Source organism: Liolophura sinensis, chromosome 1, assembly GCF_032854445.1.
Source record: "Liolophura sinensis isolate JHLJ2023 chromosome 1, CUHK_Ljap_v2, whole genome shotgun sequence".
Taxonomy (NCBI): domain Eukaryota; kingdom Metazoa; phylum Mollusca; class Polyplacophora; order Chitonida; family Chitonidae; genus Liolophura; species Liolophura sinensis.
The window spans coordinates 27,250,618-27,274,282 of NC_088295.1; the positions used below are offsets into that span (position 1 = coordinate 27,250,618).

The 23,665-nt window shown below is 37.2% G+C and overlaps 1 protein-coding gene across 1 annotated transcript; it reads right to left on the reverse strand.

Moving 5' to 3' along the window:
* Window positions 1-12,623: 12,623 nt before the first annotated feature.
* On the reverse strand, window positions 12,624-23,334 carry LOC135481994 (pituitary homeobox x-like). The gene is made up of 3 exons (XM_064761802.1): window positions 22,825-23,334; window positions 21,345-21,553; window positions 12,624-15,103 (listed from the first exon to the last, which is right to left on the reverse strand). The coding sequence occupies exons 1-3, from the start codon at window positions 22,997-22,999 to the stop codon at window positions 14,576-14,578; spliced, it is 912 nt and encodes a 303-aa protein (XP_064617872.1). The 5' UTR covers window positions 23,000-23,334; the 3' UTR covers window positions 12,624-14,575.
* Window positions 23,335-23,665: the final 331 nt, after the last annotated feature.

The following is a 23,665-nucleotide window of genomic DNA, read 5'->3' on the forward strand; positions in this document are numbered from 1 at the left end:
TACAGAAGTGATTTGTGTATTGTTGGTACACAAAGTTATGTGGCCGTGCATTTTTGTCGCAATACTGCAAGTGTAAAACTCGTACACAGTAGTTTTTAGAAGGGACTTTCTTTTGACGTTTTAAGACAATGATGGATTTACCTTAGCTCTGGACAGGCTGCAACCCAAAGTTTTACTGTTTCCCTGTACGTATGAAAATAATGGATTCAAGAGAGAACTAAATCACCTAATCCAGCGTGTTGAAGGGCATTGATGATCGATTGTGTCAGTCTCTTCTTTGAGCTTGGCCTTTGTCCTGATAAACAGTATGTCGTTGTCTTCTGCCGGTAGTGTCTTTGAGTACAGTCTCGAATAGCCAAGATCAGTGTAGAATCTCCTGATCATAAATACGCCGCAATTGACAGCTTAGTAAAGCCCAGTGTTTCCTTTCGAATTCATCTGTACTAACTAATGAATCATAAACTATCTAAGGTGGAAAGGCTATCGATAAAACATTGGAACTTAGATATATTACATTAACGCTAAAAGCTATAGCGAGTTAGAATGTAATTTGATAATAAGTGGAAGGAGTCGTATGCATTAAATGCATTAAGTCTGACGACCTCAGTTAGTAAGCTCAGATACAAGTTGGTTGCATGGAGGTTGTAAAAAGCGTGATCAAAGTAAATAATCTGGTCTTTGAAAATTTATTAATAGGTTGATTAAGTGATTGGATCATTGTACTCAGTGAGGTGTTTTTGTGCACATTTCATTGAACTCAGTTAAATCTTTACACTCTTAGTTTCTTAAATTTTACAATGAAGTTAACTTTTTGTGTGTAAATATGAAGATAGTGTCCAAAATCTCTGACGGTCTGTACTTAATAATTGTGTCTAAATCCGCTTAATCTGTGCGACTAGAGGTTGTCTATGCATCGTATGGAATAAAATCGCCATGGATATGCACTTGTAATGAAAGCACAACTTAGATACATGCACATATTTTTCATTACCGTAAACTTGTAAACCACCACGGTACACTGTTAATGCACTGAACGCGTCTAGACCATTCATTACGCTTTTCAGAAAAGCATTGACTGCTTTTCTTTGCATAACACTTCCTAATTTTTTTCTTTATATGTCTAGATTAAAAGCCTTTCTTAGTGCTGTGGTGGTTTGGTTTTAATGTTGGAAATTGGTGTTGCGATTATTGAAATGGAATGTCCATTATGGTTTACGATTGGTATATAAGAACGTCTATTATATGACACCTAGATTCCCAATCCAAGGTTTTAAATTAAACCCCACGTGGTAAAATCAATAGACCATTTCAGATATTGCGATTGCAATTTATGCATACATGATGCATATTGGAAGTTGCAATTTTAGGCTTATGCGTTATAGTAACTCTTTGTCGTCACATTTTAAAGGACATAGATATATATATAGCTTACCCTAGGCCTGTAAACAGATATAACGCGACACAGTACAGTGCATACGTTAAAACTGAAGGCCCAGTAACGTGTATTCCGTAGAGTTTGTTTAATATAGGAGGGGCGAATAGGATCTTGCTCGTCTTTATGTTGGGTGTCAGCCAATGAAAACGAGGCCTGGACCACGGGCGTTATCTATGGCTGTTGAACTGTGGACTTACAACGGCAACATATCGGATAAAACATTGTCAACATATAGTCCTCACCAATAGCGCGGCTTAACGATGCCAAACACAACGCCTATAGACGGGTCATGTAAACAAGCATAGTCCTCGTGCACAGCTGCTACATAAAGATATTAAACTGTCACTAAAAATACAACCATATGAGTTAAAAGTTAAGCAAGTGCGCAAAATAAATGTAATTAAAATACTAAGTGACGTTTATTTAGTTGCCTTGTCAATACAATGTGTGTTTAATGGATTATTAAAGACTATAAATTATAGACTATCTAGTCTGGCACTGCTGTTTAAACACATGGCATTTTATTACAGATACATTAAAAAGTGTTGCTATATACAGACATAATATAATCCTTCATACAAAATCAAATGGAAGTTATTCTATGGATATGAAAATACACCGCTTTGAAAAAATCTTTCGTCTTTCTATTGTTAAACGCTGTAAATAATAACTTGCGTGATTCGCTCCATGTGTACTTGTTCTCGTATTGCCATATTTCACTGCAATTGCAAAGCCATGAACTTATATTGTTGTCACAGAAAATGCGAATATTCTGAAAAAATACAATCAAATACGCCTCAGATGTGTTTGGGTGAATTTACGAGTTCTCCTGGAATCTACCATACCGTAACAAAATAAACATAATGTGAAAGCACGAGGCGTGAGAAGTGCCTGAGACATGATAAAACATTATGATGCCGGGCACATAGTTAGAGGTGGCTTCCCACATTTCACGTGCTTGTTTCGTCCTCTTGTCGGTTCCCTGCAGAAACGTTTCCTGAGCGTCGGCTGTTTAGACGCTGTACTTGGTACCATTGTAAATCTGTAATTGCTCTCTTACAGCGCTAAGCCCCTCCTTGAACAAACTAATCATCCTCCCATTGTTTCTTTGTACCTGTGTGCATTACACGCCTTCAGAACAACTTTGTCTACTTTCGTATGCATGGTACACTGCTGGACAAACGCGCCGCGCTCCCTTTGAAGACAGTCGGATCATTTCCCGTCGCTTCCAACAAGTCACGCGCGCCAAAAACACATAGGCGTAAGAAAAATTAGATTTCCTAGGGAGACGAATATTTATATTGCGAAAATCGTTGGTTTTAGGATTGTGGATGTGAAATTAGTCTCCCTGAGTTAAAAGACGCGTCGTGCACGGGCATATTTATTGGAGAGAGTGAGTCGGGTTGGAAGAAGAGACGAGGGATAAGCGGTTTGCTTTACTACAAGCGGTTTGACCCCCAACTTTAGCAAGACTCTAACCCCCGCCGAAAACAAAGTAACGGATAACATTTCCAGAAGAGCAGAAAACTATAGATAAAACAGGCATTCCCACTTGAAAGAGAGGTCACAGAAAGGGAAAATCGGGAAATCAAAAGAAAAGACAAACAAACAGAGAATAAAGAATATTTTATATTAAAGGATAACTGTGTCTTATATTGAAGTTCGAATTCCATGTACATCGTATCATAACACCCCAGGTACAATTTCCATTATCTGACATCAGCTTATATGCTTTTTATACAGTTTTGAAAAAATATTACTATATCGTAAAAACAAACTTAGCTTGAAAGTTTTTAATGTAGACATTTTAATACGGGATACCAGAAATAGTGCTACACCGGCAGAGCTACGTTTAACATGAAGTTGTGGACAGGAAGTGTGAACTTTTATCCGATTTTTAAATTAATTTACTAATTGGTTCTATCATGTGTGGGTTGTTTGCCAAACAGTAAATTTAATGTTTTGCCAATAACTGTTCATTAGGAGTAATTTTCTCATTGCTAGTGCACGGAGATATTTGTGTTGACACATTTTGGTGTTTCTGTAAAAGACTGTGTTGGTTGTAAGATTGGGACGGTGCCGCCATGGCGGGCCCCTGTCAGAAAGAATGACGGACTACTTTATATTCAGGTTTAAACAGGGCGCTATATTTAGCACGTTTCTAATGTATCCCCACACCCAGGGCCTATCTGTGTTCAGAATGGGGTATATACCATCACAATGCAAACAGTTTAACAGGTTACACACCGAGGCCTGTCCAGGCTGGGGGACATAAATTAAGAGGTAAATACTACATTGGATTACTTAAAACCTCGTCAAACTGTTACAATTCGACAAAGGTTAACGGTATTATTGTAGGATATTTATTATTCACGGATTCCCTGAAGTAATAAGATTTTTGGTTCAGTTCAATTTAAGTGTGGCTCATCTTATATAAGTCTCTCTTTTAAATCATCTATACACACTACAATAATATACATACCTGTAAAACAGGTTACAGATTCAAGATTCGGCTTCTATACATGTAAATATATAGGTCAATATTTCATATTGTAGAAAGCATCATCCACACTGGGGATTTATTTCACTGGAAGTTTATTTTTTTAAGAAAACTGTGACATTTATATAACACATTATAAGTCAGGATTATATTTCAAAAACTAATTCTATTTTAAGCAAAATGCATTCAAAATTATCAATCAAATCTAGTATGTTCTGCATCCTCTTAGAACCTGAAGCACTAATTTTCAAATGTAAATTTTTGTACGAAAGAAAGCATGGAAATAACCATGCAAGTTAATAGTGTATACTTGGACGTGTATAAATTATATATTGATGCAGACGCCGGTCAGCGGCGTCAGGGGAAATAAAACGGTTTCAGGTAATGAAAAGTTATAAAGTACTCTAAACTAACGATCCTTTCGAAAGCTGAGTGGATTTTGCATAAGATTTATAAACTTTTGAGGATCATAGGCGATGGACAGTTGTTAATAAGGTGGCTAAGACATCGGAGTGCCACAAAATATCCAGTTCTTAGATTAGAATTAATTAAAATTGATTTCTCCAGGTTGACTTATGCTTCTCCACAACCGCAAGCTTATCAAGTCCGTTTTCGTATTTTCTCAGTCTGCGATTCTCTGTTTATTTGCTAATTTATCTGATAACCACGAAACTGGACTATCATCCCTCTGGATTGTTTCTCTTCCCGTTTTAGTAATACCCATAAGGCAAGGTAAACTGAGGGGCTTGTCTACCTGGCTGCCGAATAAAGAAGACCTTGGGTATTCAGCCAGGGGTTGTCTTGTGCCTGTCCCTCGGGGCTCTCTCTTGTCTGTCGACTTGCCCTCTCCCCAGTCTTCCATGAGCCCTGGTAACGACGAGATTCCATCCAATAATCATCTAATTTCGTGTGAAGTACGTGCTAAATGAAGGCAATTAATGCGTGTTCACACTGCTGCCCCTCTCCATATCTCGGTCCGTCACCGAGCCTGGACCCCTTCCCTCCCCGGGGAACGCCACTACAAACACATGACATTAACAAAAATGAGGGAAATATCAGAGACAGAAACTTCCGCGAGTTTGGTTAAGAAGTACTGAGTCCTGTTCATCTTTGGTCAGTCAGGATTCTTTAATATTCTTGATGTCGATCGTCTCTAAGAAAAGTTGGGAATTATGACGGGATGAATGAGAGGTCTGGCCAATTATCCTGCGGTGAATCCTTTTAGATGTTGATTACCTCAAGCATGCTTGTGCCTAATAGAGCTAATATCCGCACAGAAGAAGTCATTTCCAGAGACATCCGCAAAGAACCACTTAAAATAAACGAACTTGGGAATAACTTACAATTACTTTCCCAACATCTCCACTACAAGTTATGTTTTGTTCTCAGCTCAAAGCTTCAAAGGTAAAATTAAAAATTCATTTGGTTTTTTTACAAGACTATGAATAAATATATTTGGAAATTACATAGAGCTGCTTTGCCAGGCAGAGGTGAACGTCAAATTGCATTGTAGTCTGAGCCTATTTCATGCCCATTGAAATCCGTATGTCAAAAGTTACATATCTCAGTCTGTGTAATTGCGCCGAAAAAAACATTCTAAAATTCATGAAAAGTGCTCGTTTTCAGAATAATCAGCCGATAGTTGCACCAGCCAATCTCTGGATTAACATGGATAGAAACAATGATTTGTACATTGAGCCTCTGAATTCATCTCATTTATATTTTGGATTCCACCTACTTTTTTAAAAATCAGAAAATTAGAAAATAAAATGGCATGAAATGGGACAAGATAATGGAATACTTTTGTTTCAGTGAAACTTCCCATTCTGTAAGTTTGTAATTTAGATCCAGAAAAAATGTTTGTAACTTTGACTTTTGAAAAATCCTCCTGTCATTAGCACTTGTGTACTACCTAGCTGGATTCCCGTGTATATATATATATGCAAATACTAGTATAGTCAACTGAATAATAACATTTCACGAAACAATTTCAAAGCAATTTATACATTTGTGTTTGTGGCAAATATAGTTAAATCTTAATACCGTAGCCTTGTGTTTATTTTGGTATTGTTGGTTTGTTTTTTTTGTCCCCTTGGGTCATATTGATCATTTGGCCACAGAACGAATCCCTAAAGGGGATGGCAGCTAAAACAGCTCAGAGAAAGATTGTGGGATTGGGGTAGGATTGAAGGGGGAATCCCCTGGCCTGTGTGCGAGCGCTCACCACCTCTCACCACCATCACCAACTTCTCCCCGCCTGCCCAGCCTTTGATCTTCTCCAAGATGCCGCCCAAGTGATAGGAACACGTGACCAATGTATGCCCAGAATGGCGCTTTTGTAAGCTACTATACAAAACACAACCAAATTGCATCAAGAATAAAGTAGCTGAAAAGAAATTAGCGAAATACTAAGCTTTCAGAAAAAACGACTGGCTTGGGTCCCTTCATAGAGACAGGCAAACATAACCGCAAATAAAGCTGTTTATCCTAAGTATAACTGTAAATGATTCACGTATGGGAAATTAAAAACGGTGCGATATCATCAACGATATAACTGGTCAATGTATTTCACTGAATGTCTGATAGCAGTAAAGTTTGTCAAACTTTATCGGTGAAATATGAACAGAAGAGTCTTGCCATTGCCCCGCTCACTACGCCCAGAGCAACATATACTTCAATGTGTCTTTTGGATTATTGTTTCTAACTATCAGCCATCACTTTATACAGGAGGTATATATACACAAATCGTTTTATTTCATCACATACATATTCATGTGCATTGACGTATACTGCTACTATCAAGTGTCAAAACTACGCAACTTGTGCAGATTAAACAGTTTCATTATCAGATTAATAACACATAGGTAGTTATAGCTGTTGTGTGCGTGTTGATTTGTAACAGGAAATGAGATGGATTACTTGTTTCATATATTTGTATAAATATATTTTATAGCAATATTTTAAATAAAACCATTCAGATGGTTATTCTTTTGCTAATATCAAACGGGATGTTAAGAGTAACTATAATCAAAATGAACGTGATTCAGATTAAAAATAATTAAAGACGTACAGCAGTCAGCAAAAATTAACGCGTTTTCTTTTTCCTTTTCTAAACATACCTTTATTTATACACAGCGACGTAAACACGGACTAAGTTTGAACAATTTATTGTTTTACGCCGTACTCAAGAATATTTCACTTGTACGAAGGCGGCCAGCATTATGTTGGGAGGAAACCGGGCAGAGCCCGGAGGAAACCCGACCTCCCACAGTTTGCTGACAGACTTTAAAAAAGTACGACCGGAGAGGAAACCAGCATGAGTTGGACTTGAACTCGCAGTGACCGCTTTGGTGAGAGACTCCTGGATCATTGCCCCGCGCTGGAGCGCTAACCACCTCGAGCACGGAGGCACCAGAACAATTGGTAAGCTGCGTAAATTTAAAAGCCAGATCTGCAAGCCTTTGATATTTAATACAATTTCTCTATATTCAGAAATTATCTAATGAACTGCTAGAAAAATTGTTCGATGTAAAATATTTCAACGAAATTTTTGCATTGTAATTTTTAATATTTTTAATTTTTAAAAAGGTGACACTTGTTAAAGAACATATAGTTTATATGGCAAAACTATACAATTATACAAGAGAAAATATTAATTTGGACGTTTCCTATTTCGTAAAACATGTAACAATTTGTGTAATGACTGAATTGTGTGTGTGTGTGTGGGATCAGGTGAAGTGTTTTCCTACATAAAGCTATATATAGGCCCAACAGGAGCAAAACCAAAACTGGAATAAAATTTTAAACTATATATGTATATTTTCCTTACATCATTTAATTTTAAGCCTGTGCATCGCCTGTGAAATTGTTTGAAGGCATAGGATGAGTAATAGGAAGCACCTTGTAACTGCATGCAATGTCATTGCTATATACGTAAGATTTTTTTTGTAGCACAAAAGATCCTGTATCAGTGCAAATATATCCATGTATAATAACGATTTTCTTTTGCCCCATTATACTATAGCATTTTAAAAATGCTCTGAATTAGCCTTGGGTCTCTGATGGATTATTAGTCTTATGTTTAAAAGTAGAATACAAGTACAAAGTAAGGAAGTGAAAGGTTTTGTCATACAAATTGTTTCACAAGTTGAGATAAGAGACATAATATAACGCTCAGCACGTTAGAGGTCAACATTATTGATCCATGCAGCTCAATCATTTGCTGTTTTTTCCTTTCAGCCCATTTCTACAGAAACAAAATTTAAAGTAAACTGAGAGCGAAGCGGTATCGATGATATATTCCTTATATTATAAAGTGTTTGTAAAAAAAATTGCTAGTTTTTGTATATCAAAAATTACATCTAACAGAGTGTTTATAATTGACTTCACAAATAGGTTTACACAAAGAGCACAGAAAAGTTTATATAGACGCGAATATATAAATACAATTACCAGTGGCCATTTATCCACACAAAATAACGCAATTACACACGCTTCAACATATTGCCGTACTAAACGATTAATGGATCACAGGGATGTCAATACTCGTATAAGGTACACTTACCGGCAACGTGGGTGAGATAATGCACGGTATCGGTGCAAATTCTGGTATATGATGTCGTGGTATTAAGAAAACATCTGCAAAATAATTCCCTGTGTCGGCTTTGTTAGTGCATATACATCGTTAATGGCTATAACAAGTCTCATGAAACATAAGGAAGAAGAGAAGCCTTGAGGGCAGTAGGTTTATGGGTAAGAAAAGACGGACGGGTGCGAGGAGGCGGGGGCGGGGGGGGGGGGGGGGGGTGTTAGACGTCTTAATTGCAATACATCCGGCCAGTACATCTTAAGCCCCTCGGTCAACGACTGGCCGGCACTTAAGTGCAATTAACTAGGCGAGAAGTAAGGGCTTAACAGTCTAGTTGCGTTTTGTAACAAGATTAGAGTACCGTCAAGTTCACCCTCTGTTGAAACAGGACACGGAGTTACGCATTGACGGCAAGTCGTAGATTGGATCTCTATCCCATATAACCACTGTCAGAGTTAATCATGTCTCCAATAACTTTAACTCTAGTATATACACTTATATGTAAGCAGGCGAAGTGGGCACATTGATTTCGCTACATATGAATTGTACGTTTTATTTTAAAGTATCTTTACTGAGAGCTAAAAGGTTCTTTGTTGGGTATCATTTCCCCAAATAGGCCAATACATGTAGAATAATCTTGCGTGGTGGTAATATTATTTACATTATACTGTGGTAAGGAATTGTTGTGCTAAGTTAATAGCTCTACAGAAGTGCTTGACATGAGCTAAGATTTAAAATGGTCATTCTGTTTTTTATCCTTTCCCAGCCTTCATGTGTACAGGTTGTTTTGGTAACACATGCAGCTTTCTCGTCCACACTATCTTGGCTTAATTCTCTCGGATTTATCCGTTTACTCAAGTATACTTAATATTTTATGAATGTTGTTAAAAGAAATACGACAGTTTCTATTGTGAACACAATGTTCTTGTACGAAATTGTTTCCTTTGCTTTTGTGGTCGACCTATTGCACGAGCTTTCCTCCCGGTATACTTTGTCACATATAAGTGGAGCAATTCTCATTTCCATTACTTTATAAATCTGGTTTAGTTTGAAGCTGTCTGGCATAGACCAAACGTGAACATTCAAATCATAGTCGAATACATTTTTGCTTCGGATTTTGTAAGAGTAAAATTTTCTTTTATGTCGGCCGTTTATACCCTCCAAGTCAAACATTTTTTTTTGTAAATGCCGTTGTGGTATTAACGTTGCTTTGCTGCCTTAGACGGTTAAAATAATGGGTTTCTGAGACTTCTGCTTGTGTGTTAAAATCCAGCTCTATCTGACCCGGCTGTGGCTTTAAGTCAGAAAGCTACATGGCGAAGGAAGGGGAGGGGGGGGGGTAGTTAGCTTAGGGCACTTCGCTGTACTCCACCAATAAGCATTGCTTTCATATCTAAACGTGAAAAATGTATCATTCATCATATCAAGTTCAAAAACTTTCTACTTACACGATGGCGATCAGTTTCATTTTTTCAACAAACATAAGACTATGCAAAAGGCTCCACGAATTCTGTTAGCTGATTTTTGTCACGAATGCCCCAAGCACAATTCAAGGGAATAAATAAATAAACATAGAAATAAACACACAATTAAAAGAATAAATAAATAAGACTATGACACACTATTTCAAAGGTATTGTTTGTTGACTAGGGAACGTGTATAAAAGATTTTAATCAGAACATTTCTTCTTCATTAGCTGGGTATAGCAATATTTATATATTTTTATTGTTTTGGGGTTGTTACCTTTCGCTTTATTTTATTGATATTTTCTTTTGTTTGTACACTGACATTTCCGATGGGAAACTGGTATATGAAGTATAGCTATGGGGCGGATATATCAACATTTATAAGTATAACATATGCTATATAGGCCCATCCTTGTACCAGTAGAGAATAGTGTAAATCCATTCTGCTCTTCAGCCGAGAAAAGTTGTTCCGGTCGAATTAACACATACACCGTAAGCCTTTCTGACAGGCAGACACTCGTCACCTGCCACACTGGACGTGAGCGAAATGATTTGCGGGAGAGTTTTGAAACCAGAGAGACTGGAATTTATCCAATCAGATCTTAGATTGCATACCGGCAAGGGTCTGGTCAGTGCTAACTGTCCTTTAAATTTATTGTACTTGACAAATCTTTGTCTTTTGAACATGTTTGGCAATTGACAAAATGCGTCGACTGAATCGGCAGTGACACTCATTGAAGGATGCGGATCACTGATGCCTTTATCGCCCATATCTGTGCAAAATTCTGTAGTTAAAGAGATATTAATAAATGTTATATGTTTATTATTTCACGTATTGTGTTTCAAACCTTTAAAACTAATACATGTTTAGTGGTTTTCATTTATCTTTGCAGTGCTAACAAGCACGTCATGACCATTGTCAGTAGTAATATTCACAATAGCTTTGATAGTTAACATCTGCGGACTGTTCATTTCAGTGTTTCTGTACCTCGAATTGGTTCACAAATTTACCCTAAATCATGATGATATTCGTCGGAGGATCGATGTGATAGCGGAGTGAATGCTACATGTGTATTCCTTGAAAATGAGTGACAATATAGCAGACATAAGAGTGCACCGTATTTAAATTTATCATGTATACTATCTGACAATTTGAATACCGTATTGAAAGATACGTAATAGTAATATATCAAAGTTCATGTCTCTGTAGTTCCATTAATCACCTATTCATCTGGTCACTTTTCAGTTCGCTCATGTATTCTTGAGAAACAAATAAACTACTCTGATGAAATCAAATAGTTCAGTAATAGTATAGATTATAGATAATTTACTGCTATAGAAAATAATATGGAGCAAAGTTATAGAACTGGCTGATGAAAACTTCATCGTTCCGTCTTAATATACAGAATCTCAGAGTTTTCAAACCACAAAACCACAGCATGTCGGATTAGACCTGATAACCCTATGTTCCTGAACCATCAATTAAACAAGCTTACAAAAAACTTTTTTAAAATTAAAAATCTTAAAAATCTTAATTTGTAAAGAAAAATTTTTTTAGAACTGTCTGGCAATAACATTTCAGCCAATTCACACCCAGTTCACATCTACAGTTAAATTTGAAGACTACGATGTATACACGTAATGCATGTAAATCTATTTACATGTATTTAAAGCCATGCCAAAACAGAACTACAGTGATGTTGTTTACCATTTCCACTGCATAGCTTACACGACACTTCACGAGTACTCTGTAGAAAATGGTCGATTTTTAAATGTATGAGATGTGCATGAAAGAGAAATCTTACAAAGCGGTAACCTCTGAGAAATCAGCCCAAAGATAAAGATCAAAGGCAGCGAGGAAGCCGTCAAGTTAATCGGAGACACAATACTGGTTGTTTTAGCCATTTCTCCGGTAATCTCTAGCCCGGCTTCAACAAGATCAACCATTTTGCTCCCCTCCACTTTGCTATGTATCTTATTGTAAGGGGTTGCCAAACGTAGATTAAGTTTTCCAGACAAAACACGATGATTTCTTTGTAGTCGCCGTATCAAGGATTCGGCCAGAAATGTGATTCGACGGGTATGGGCTTCTGGCCGATTACTTCTGTTGAATTGGGATTTGGACAAATCGCCGGCGGAAGTTTGAACTGAGCCCACATCTTTATATACCATTTGTGTTTTGGCATAAAAACACAGGTCAAGGGGAAAGTGATTGAATCCTTTGCTGTTTTGGCCCTTTGCTTTACTGCGTCGCCATTTATGTATACAATAATCGGAGTGCATAGTGTGGATATATTCCTGACAAATAAACACCTGGATATCGGTTATATAACATGCGTGTAGTTATATAATTGTTTGTATGAATGCACTTCTGGCATAAGTATTACATCCGTTTATAAATGAACTCTCATGTGAACAGAGGGACTCTGAAAGTGATCATATAACATAAGAAACAGACGCTCATTAATCAGATTTTCATCCCAACATGTGGTTTTACCGCCATGCGTCACACATATGTACATTTCTTTCTTCGGAGAATAAGAAAGGAACAGAAAGAAGGTAACACGGTCAAATGAAGTCAATGTGATTTTTTATTATAATATGAGATGTTACTGTTGTAAACAGTTCGTCGGGTTATACACATGTTTTAGCTAATTCATTACAACACTGGTTCTATACTGGTCCTTGTGACAGTTGACACAACAAACCACCCGGATATACCTACAGATATATAATATAATTATATTTTTCAAGTTTTCAAAGAGGTATTTTTAAATCCAAGTGGTGATAAATTAAGAAAACAACATATCAGTGCCCTGTGAACATTCACTGAATGAAATATCGTTCTTAGGACAGCAATAACGTACAAAAAATACCGTTAGCAGAACCAAAGGAGTGAATCTCAAACCAATATTCTTTGATGATTGAGTACCTCATTTGAGATAGAGATATTATTGTAAATCCAAAAATTGGTACCAAACATCTGATTTAAGGGTGATTATTCATGTTAATGCATTAATTAATTCCTTGGAAAGAATATCGTACTGATGAAGGATTACACGAAATAAAAGTATCAAACAGAAACCGGCAATTAAAGGCAAACTGAGATTCTTCTTTAAAATTTAGGGTTAGAGAATGATTTCCTGTAACATTATGTCAGGATACGTTTTTAATCATTTTATTTGTGGGGTTTATCATTGTATGCTAAAGACTATTTCACGCACACGACGGTGTGAATGTTTGGGTCGAGAGGAGAGGAAGTGAAAACCGTTTCCCTTTGCCAGATACCTGACAAACTTCCTGACTTGATGCCGTAGCCCAATGGTCCAAGAACGCGACGGTCGATGTATACTGCAAAGTTTCTGTTTGAACGAGCCAGTTAAGAGTCATATTAGTATAAAGTGCAATTACTGGATATGTGTAGAGTTCGGGTGTGTACAATTGGGCTGTATTGACAACAATTACCATCAGTATACGGTAACATGGTTAGTAAACACTTGTAGAACCCTTTATTATATTCTGACATAAACTTGTCCGTGAAACGTACTAACTATTGAGGAAAAACATTATCCAAACACAATCTGTAAATGAAATGTTTTTTAACAAAATTAGTTAGTAAAATTGACATCAAATGAAGTTCCCTCAGTAATGAATGTCTGCCATGTCAGGTCGTTAATTTACATCATATGAGGTAAAACAACTTCTTTACGCTCTGCTTCCCAGATTTACAAGGAAGCAGTGCATATGGTAACAACCCGAATGAACTAATTGCATAATTAACAATATGGAGAAATTAAAAGGAAAATACATCATAAATATATTGCGTACAAATTATGATAACAAAGACGATGATATTCGCCTATATCGATTTCTTAAAATTTGTGGGTTTTATTAATTATGATGGATTGGTTAAATGATTATGAATGGAGTGATAAAGCTGAAATTTTTACAATGTTCTTACAAACATTCGACGACTTAGATGAACTATGCTTTTTGGGAGTTATTGTACAAAATGTAAGAGGAAAAATTAACAAATTGCTCCCATGGAGATTCGTAGACTGGGACAAGTTATCTCCCTTTTCCATTGCATATATTAACGTGCAGGTGGAGACATACAGGAAGTTGTCATAATTTGGCCACAGAATTTTTTCAGAACATCAATGCCTTGCATATTATATACATATTAGAATATATATATTAACAAGTGACAAGTTTGCTTTATCTCGATTTCTCTCTAATTCCCACGCCCTTTGGGCTTCTTCTTGTATGACAGGCCCTAGCACACCATGATAACATATACACAACCAGTACAAGAACATTCCGGGAGAATTTCTTCAGGTCTGTGATATTTACGTCAGCACATATATCGTCTTTTTGCGCATGTTTTCGCGCATGCGCCCGCGGATAAGGTTATCCCTGAAAGTGACCACATGGCCACCATGACCTTATGTGGAGGATACCCGCAGCTCCTACGCAGCATACTTGCCGATAATACTCATTGTGGGCCTGTGCTCCACGGTGACGGTATAACGCCATAGTTTAATGATAGGTTTAAAGGAAACTGTCTATATGTAGTATAAATGTGTTTAGACAGCACCGCCGCCACCTACTGCCGCATACTGACAGGCAGATAAAGTACTTTGACGTGGGCTCATCGGTGGATAGAAGGAATGATGTTTGGCCTTCAATCGTAGAGACGCTATACTGCTGGAGCACTGATCTCGATTGTAAATGTACGGTGAGCCACTGGGACCATAGGGACATGATGCGCCAGAACTGCCCATGTTGGTGCCCATACTGGGAACACTGGGCACAGTCATATTCCCAACCATGCTGCTACTGCCAGAATTCGGTGAAGAGGAAAAACACATTGGTTGACTTGACACAACGGAAGAAAGATGTTTAACAGAGTTGATTGTCCATGGGAATCCATTCGAACCCAGAGATGTGGGCATTTTGGCTGACCAGTTGTTGTAGGCGGAGTAACCTCCGTACAGTCCATCATCAAAAGGCTGCATAACTGGAAGACCATTGAACTGTCCAAAGCCTGTTTTGAAAGTGTCGAAGTTTCTCTCACGTTTTCTCCATTTTGCGCGTCTGTTCTTGAACCATACCTGCATTTGGAAAATAAAGAAGAAAAAGTTTACCTTCGGTTGAAATATAATTGAAAAAAAGTAGAACTGGTAAATTAACAGATATATAAAATGACAATAACCACAGTCTGATAAACCGACAACATGCATAAGTAAAACCTTCGTGAGACCCATTGCCAGAATGCTGCTTATTTCTCTGTTTTTTTCTCTTTCAATTTTAAAGTTCGTTACCGGTACCATGCTGAAATATTTCAATTACATAATTGATTTCCATTGCAACAGCCATACTGTCTACTTCATTGCATATTTATATACCTGGGAAAATACGAAGTTTGATGGACTAGGATAATTACTGCTAAAATGTTACTCTTCCTATAATTTCTGAAGACTTTATAATTTGTTACATTATACCAAGCGCCATATTCTAGAAATATTGTCTGCCGAACGTATGTGAGGGGTCTGGCCAGATTGGGGTTAGTAGACCCCAGGATTGGCCCGGTCAGATTCCCAGGAGGACACTGTAGATAAGATAAGGCCGGGTCTGTCAGAACTTGAGTACATGCATAAACAACACCTTCTGTCCTGTTGTGGAGTATATAGGGTGAGCATCTCTACACATAAAGTGTCAAGTATAGTATGGAAGCCGCTAACTTCCAAATCCATGCAGATATAAATCTGGGCGTAGCATTATATATGTTCTTGAAGAGTTCGATTTTTCATCTCAGTGGTTCAGAGATTAAGGCACAACATGCATATATGTGAAATGTAGAAAAAATGATGTAGGAACATATTTTGTTTCTAAATGAACTAAAAAATAGATACAGATCAGATAGCAGACCTTTTAATATTTATTTTTGGTAATCAGATTTTAGATAAAGTTTGGTCTAAAATATCCCAACCCCGTTCATAACCTTACCAAAAAATCTCGTCACCATAGATTTGCTATAGAGATAGATGTACATCAACAGCATGTAGTATTGTTGAAACAGGGCAAACATATATTTTATAAAACTTTGGAAAGTTTTCTAACAAGATTATTCACTAATACAGGTGTGTCAAAAATAATTATGCATATCTGAGAAACATAATTCCTAGACACAACGCAGTTTAATTAGTGCAAGTGACGTAGTAGGAAACAATTGTGTTGTGGTACTAATGCCCAAACCACGGTGCTTATCTATGCATTAGAGTGTTAAGGGGTTAGTACAGCCTAATCCCGCCTAGTTTACGGGTTAACCTATAGACCTCGTGTCTTAGACGGTTAAGGCTTCTAGAATTGTCTTTAGCCAGAGAGTCAAAGGCAGAGCGTAAACGGACAGGTTGGTGTGGAATGTACATTTCATTGGATAGGGATTTAATTAACGAAATAAATTAAGAAAAGCCGCGGTTTGCTCTTTTCGGGGCATTTTGCCAGTTAACGGACGAACCGTCCCGTCAATTGTTACAGAGATGTGAATTCAGGTGCAGTCGGTCGGGGGTAAACACCGTCAGCTGTAGTCCACCCCTTGTGTTCATGCTAAGTATCGGCTCGTACTCTGATGGAAGACTCGCTTGTGTTTGCATGGAGGGAGCCATGTAATAGCTGATTCATAGAGATTCGTCGTGAATACATAGGGAACCTGGCATGAATATCGGGGATTTGCCCTGCAGCACACGGGGATGTCGTGCCATTTATCCTTGACACGAGTCGCCCTCTTCAGGCGCGCACGTGTCCCAAGTCCGCGGTCGTTTTCACAACGGGTTAAGAAATTATAGCGGATAATACCAAGGTGAAAGGTATGCCACATGAAAAATGTACAAATTCAATGATACTTGTAATCAGAGGTTATTTGAAAGTAAATACGGCTGAATAAACTGACAGCAGCCTATTTGGGTTCTGGTTTATATCTTTGCCCTGAGAACATAAGCAGCAGTAAATTCTAGGAAAGACGATTGGTGGCAAAAATGATTCAGATCTAGTATATATTAAATTTTCTTCAAATTAAAAACAGTAATAAGCTTTGTAGAAAAGTCTTTCCACTCGTCTAAGAAATATGTTAATACTTAAATAGTTTTATAGAGAATATTCATAAACATAAAAATGTAAAGAAATACAATAACTATACAACAAAATTTTCTGGTCGTATATTTTCTACCTACCATATTTAAATATTTCATGATTCAGAAATGCCCAGCACTTATTATGTATATATGTGTTTATGTGTGTTTGTGTAGTATATTTATAAAAAATAGATCTATGTATTCTTTGTTGAACTTAATAACTATTCAATATCGAGTACTGCACAAAATACTAAGTGTCAGCATAACACGCTAAATCTCATGCATGATCGATAAATAAAATGACACGTAAAGACAGAGTATGTATGACTACGTGACGAAATCACCTGTATACGAGATCATTATTGAGTGGCCGCGGATCTAAAGCTGTGATAAACAAAAGTTCTCTATACTGTTGTCTAGGAATTAAGTCGATCGCCTTCGCAATTTTTTTCTCGCACTCTTCAAAGTTATTCCACTCGTGTGTTTTGTAATTTGTAAAATAAATGCATTCGGTTGACACCTTGGTCGGTGGTGTGGATGCTGAGAAAAGCTCCATATGAAAGCAGGGGTATTAGTGGGGCGGTTTAATTAGACTGGCCCGAGCAGTGGCGTTAACAAAGTAAGCAGAGGTTCTACTGTATAAGACTGAACTGCCTCATGTGCTCTGCATATCTAGAAATCCCATAAATCAGTGCTAAGTGGCCAATCAGGATCTGAGACAAACAACAGTGGATTACCAGAAATTAGCTGCTAGCCTCGGCCGCTAAGCTCTTCTGACTAAAATTAATTAGGAGATTTTAAAAGGTGTAATTCTTAGTTAAACATTGTCGTTTGCAAAATTCATTAAATTGTTCATTTGTATTCTTCCTTTCTTTTTTTTTTCTCTCGCCCAAGACTCTAGAGTCTAGCTGACATTTTGGAAAAACGCTGACCAAAAACGTTGGGATCTCTATAAAATGGTGTCAGCGTCAATAATGTTTGAGTGTATTTTCCGGAAAAAGTGGTAGTAAAATTTGAGAAATTAAAATTATCAATTTGACTCGAGCGGTGTTTCTCCATTCTTTTGAATTTTTGGAGTTTTGGAGAGCACATGTAGTATGTTATAAATTCAAAATACGAACAACCTAACTGCTATTTTGCAAGTATATCATCACACATCAATTTGAATTGTCAGGTATAATTCAAACCTGATAAGCGGGAAAAAAAAAGTTAAATTAACTGTGTCTTCTTTCTAACTCTTCGGCATTTAAAAATATTCACAAGTTTTTAAAATTTAATTTAATTATAATATTATAATTTATAAAACGCAATGAATAAAATCAAAAACATAACAAATATATTCTGGGTTTGTTATGCAAATGGAGGTATAATATAAAATATTACAGCATAGAGGGCAAAAGCAGAAAAGCAACCACAGTGCGATACTTCTCAAATGGAAGGTGAACCCCGCCACTTGTCAATTTACCCGTGAGGGTGTTTTTTTTTTCTGACCGTTCATGTATATGCTTAAAAGGTATAGTAACTTACACGTACAACGTAAGCATATGAAACTTCCAGCAACAATGTTAGGTTTACAGCAATCAAGTATTCACTATGCTATCTTTCTCGATTTTCCATGATTTTCATAATTTTTACTAACTCACTGTACCTTTCCTGGGAAAATGGAGGAACTGAAGGGCCATTTTCAAAAAAAGTTGTTTTACACAAATTTTGCATAGCCATTGCCCTTAGTAGAGATAACAGGGTTCCTTAGAAAATAATGACAGGATTTTTCTTGGTTACTTTTGAAATAATACAGACCTTTTTAAAAATAATGTGTGGCCAATCGTTTCTTTTGTTTTTCTTTGGAAGGGAGGGGGAAGGCATTTATATAAAATAGATATATACTCTGTATGAAAACATGGCACTTGTTAATACTCAAGTTAAAAACTCCCAGCAGTTTTACATAGCGTTTTGATTGTATAATTAAGCCGAAAATAGTTATTTCCACATCAACAATTGTTTCGAATCTGTAGGAATGCCACCAAACACGTGTAGACATTAAGACATAAATGTCACGCTATTGTAAAAATTTTACCGACCCCCACAAATGTGTGGCAGTTATGTGGTCAGGTTGAGATGTCCGCCAGATCAACACTTACTTACTGTGTCGTGCTGGGGGTGGGGGGAGGGGGGGGGTGGAGGAGGTTGTTCTAATCTAACCTATACTGGATTCTGAAGGCGCTGGGGCAGGGAAATGGTGTGACGAAAAACCTGGGGATAAGCCGTTACGGCAGTCTGGCATTTTTTCCCCGACGCACCTCCCGTGGAAAGCGTAAGGATTTTCCGTGTTAGACAGTGTTTGAGAAGATTTAACACGCGGCATTGCAAGCATGATTTCTGACCGCTCCCCGTTCCGCACTTAAAAGAGTTTCCATGGCAAGACGGCGTTACAAAGGGTCCAACGCGACCGCGGTATTAGCGCTGGCTGGAAAGTATTCCCGTGGCCATCGGTGTCAACGTTAATATAGTACAACAACAATATCACACAAGCGTTTTAAGTTCAACCGGAAGTCTCTCATTTCGCATGCAAACATCTTAAAGTATTTAAGAGGCAAATATACCGTACAAAAATGCCATACTTAGACATGTTCACTATGTTAAAGCCGTCTATGCATCTGTCTAAATATGAGAGGAATTTGAAAAAAAATTCGACCACATATAACTGTTTCAAATTTCTTACATATTCCAGGAAGGCCGCATGTTGATCATCGCACCTAAAATCATGGAACTTGTCACATACTAAGGATACATGTAAAATAATTATTCCAGGATATTAATCTGTCAATATGGTCTTATACCACCTTGAGACTTTCTTCATCACTATTGAATTCCAGGGTACACTCTAAAGCACAAAATCACAAGAATCGAAAATGCCAGACCATTATATTTCTTCCAACTATATATATAATTCCTGGGATGATCTTTAATAAAAAAAATATAAAGTGTAACCTGAGATCAAGTAGTTTTTACATAGCCTGTCTAAAACTGCTTTACATGAATACCAGTTGGAGATATTATTAGTATTGTAAAGAACTATTTTTTTTAAATGATGCATTACAATATCGGATTGAATTAGTTTCAACGTCAACTGAAACCAATCATGCGATTATAACATGGACATATCTTTTGTCATACCAGCTATTGGTGTCGGGTATTTAAATGCATATATCACCATCGACAATCTCATTAATCCACTCTCTAATTTAATTATTCATGCACTCTACCAACGTGAACAAACCCATGTATGAAACAGCACTGCATTTTACTGAGATAAGATGACAAGAGGCCTAATTTCAATGGTCATGTCGTCGCCGCTCTGGTTTTACTCTCCATGTTTTAGTCTTTCCTATCTAATATACCCTCCTGTAATTTTTCAGTTTATCCCAATAGGATTCAACATGAACGTCACTATAAATGAAAGTCTTTGTCCGAGTTGAGTTTCATTTAATGCGTTAATTTGCGAGTATATACGTACATTAGACGCATAGACTCGGATATTGACTTGATACGGCCATGACACCATTTTGTGGTATAGATGAGAGTAACTGAGTGTGCCACGCTAACTCAGCAGATTTGTCAGTATAAGAAAATTATAAATTCACGCTCAGTCAGTTCACACCGATACAACCCCTTATCACAGAATATTCATCCGTCCATCTACTACAGCCAATTCACTAACAGGTGTACTTACCCTACCCCCTTCCAATAACCACAGTCCACTTACTTAGACCAGACTGTCTTACCTCAATTCCAATACACAGTCCATAAATTCGCGCATTAAGTATATCTTATCAACTAAAATAATTCCATGGCCTTTCCATATGAAATATAAGCACTAGATTTTGACCAGCATTAATGCATCAATATCTCTTAATGACGATGACATCTGTTTTTTTAATTTCATAAGTTTAGATGCAAACTGACTCAGCAATTGTAGTTGCACTTAGAATTGCATTTTCTCTGAGAAGTACCCATTCATCATGCGTAAGACAAAATAATCACGGCATCTGGTGATTTATAATATACGTGTATATTTATAATATCACGTTATTATTCATCACAATGCTAAAATCGTATAACCCCATGAGCTTTTCCTATACATAGACACAAAAAGGCTGAATAATTAAAGCAGCTTGTTATATATATGCATATATGTTATAGCAGAGAGTTTAAGTCTCACCCTAACTCTGGCCTCTGTGAGGTTTGTCCAGGCAGCGATCTCTTCTCTGGTCGCCATGTCTGGATACCGATTTCTGGAGAATGTGGCCTCCAACTCTTGTAACTGTTGACTTGTGAAATGTGTTCTTTGCCTTCTCGTTTTCTTCGGTTTCTTTTCGTCGTCAGAGAATGAGTCTTCGTCTAATTTACTTTTTGAAGTTTCACTAGAATCTGAAAATTCAAGTCAATAAGGTTTTAATTAATTCATTACCTACATGGGCTTTAACATGGTATGTGCTCTACGATGTTTATGGGTGGAGAAACAGGGTGTAAATCTCCGCACTGTACGAAGTATGCCCGATCTCCTGACGTAAAGCTACATCTGAAAAACAAGGTCTTGAAATGGCATCACTTGGCACACCATATACGCAAGTAGATTAAAATAAAGTTTCTATTAACCAATATACAGGGCTATAGTTTGGGCCTACATATACACCGTACACATCAACATATCGTTAATTCTTCTAGGCAAGGCACAAACTTTAGCAGCCCTATTTCCGCGTATAACAACAATTTTATGTCTGAATATAAATACGTTTTGAAAGTTAAACTGTTATAAATGGTCAGGGTTATTTTCAATACTATGCATCTAAAATATTAACCAAGAATTTTTAATCTGATTAAAATGTATTTGTTAAACAAAAATAAATGTTAACTGAATGCAAGCTGTTAATTATAAATATAGCCACAAGTTTTATCGTTATAAATATGTAAAAAAAAGCCAAATTTATATGTAATGTCCGCAACGCTTTCGTAAATTTCGATTTAAGATCAACTATATATGACACTAAATTAATAAAATGATGTTATTTTCAACGAATCAGTTCATATGCAAAAGTCATTAATTTCAATTACTTGCAATCTATTTTATGACAAATAAATTAGCCACTCTGGCAAGAATGTGGCAGTCAGCACATCCTATTTATTTTACTACAATTATATTCATATCGTACTGCTTTCGTGAACGATTACAGCACGATTGGGCCACTTTAAATGTAAATTCACACGGTTTGTTTTAAATAAATTATAATAATAAATTATCAGCTATTTAGATTTTATGGGCATAAAATCATAAATTAACCTATTAGCATGTATACGTGAACAAATGAGAGGTTAACTATGTAATGACGATGTAATACAAATTAGTGTCAAAGTGATCCTACTGAAAATTCTTTGAAGTAGGTTTTCGGGTTGATATGACACTGTTCTGTAGAATCTGACCAAATCATTGTCATTTTGAATAATGTAAATTTAAAATTGCTCACTGGTTGACGCATACCACATGAGTTTTCTTTGAAATGTATAAGAGGTATTTAATTCAGTTCTTAATTTGGTTTGACTTATCATAAAACTATGAAGCAAAAATCTACTACCGATAAATATGGTGTATGAAGAAAGATTAAATGTGAAGAAAAAAAGAAATGAATACTAACACGTCGTACCTGGGCTGGAAGCCTTGTCTGCTATACTCTCGTCCAAGCTCTGGCTACCATGGGTGCAGTCTTGAGACGCCATTCCATTCGACCCTACTGACAAGTGCATGGTCATATTTGTATGGGAAACGCCGCAATCACCAGCAAATGTTCCTAAGCACAATGTATCGTTTAAAGCGTCCATCTATAGTTAACAGAAGACCCCCACGCGGAAGTCGACGATCTCCAACCCGGGCTGCTGGCTTAATGTTAATACCTCCAAAGGACAGCCTACGTAAGCCGGCTGTGTGTGTTAAGGTTGTCAGCAGATCGACAGCCCCAGTTCAAACTCTGCCCTTTACCCTCCGAGCCGACAGTTCCCGAATCTGAGTATCCAAGCTATGAGTTTGCCCGACTGCACTGATTTACGAAAAATTGGTTTTCCACTGATATTTGTATGCTGCTCTCTAGAATAGTACTCAGTCCTGTTCCCGTGACATTCTTGAGGGTGTGCCTTTGGCTGATTTTGCCGGTGAAATTCTTTGCAATTAGCTTCAGAGAAGCAATTGTCCACAGACGGCATCAGTGACAAGTGTCCAGCAAAGACCCTGCCTCCATGTTATGAGTCGCTACTGGTCGTGACGTCACTGGTCGTCTGCTCTGTTCTCGGTCGATCTTGTTGCTGATAGGCTGAGCCAGAACCGAGACAGTCCGATCAGATATCGGCTTGTCGATAATTGTAAAAACAACTGAATGTTTTATATTTGTCTGATTAGGCCGCTAACTTTGCTCTCTCTAATGTATGCCATTAATTAAAAGAATTTATTCTGACTCCCGTCTGTTTAATCTGCGAGAAACCACAGAGTATAAG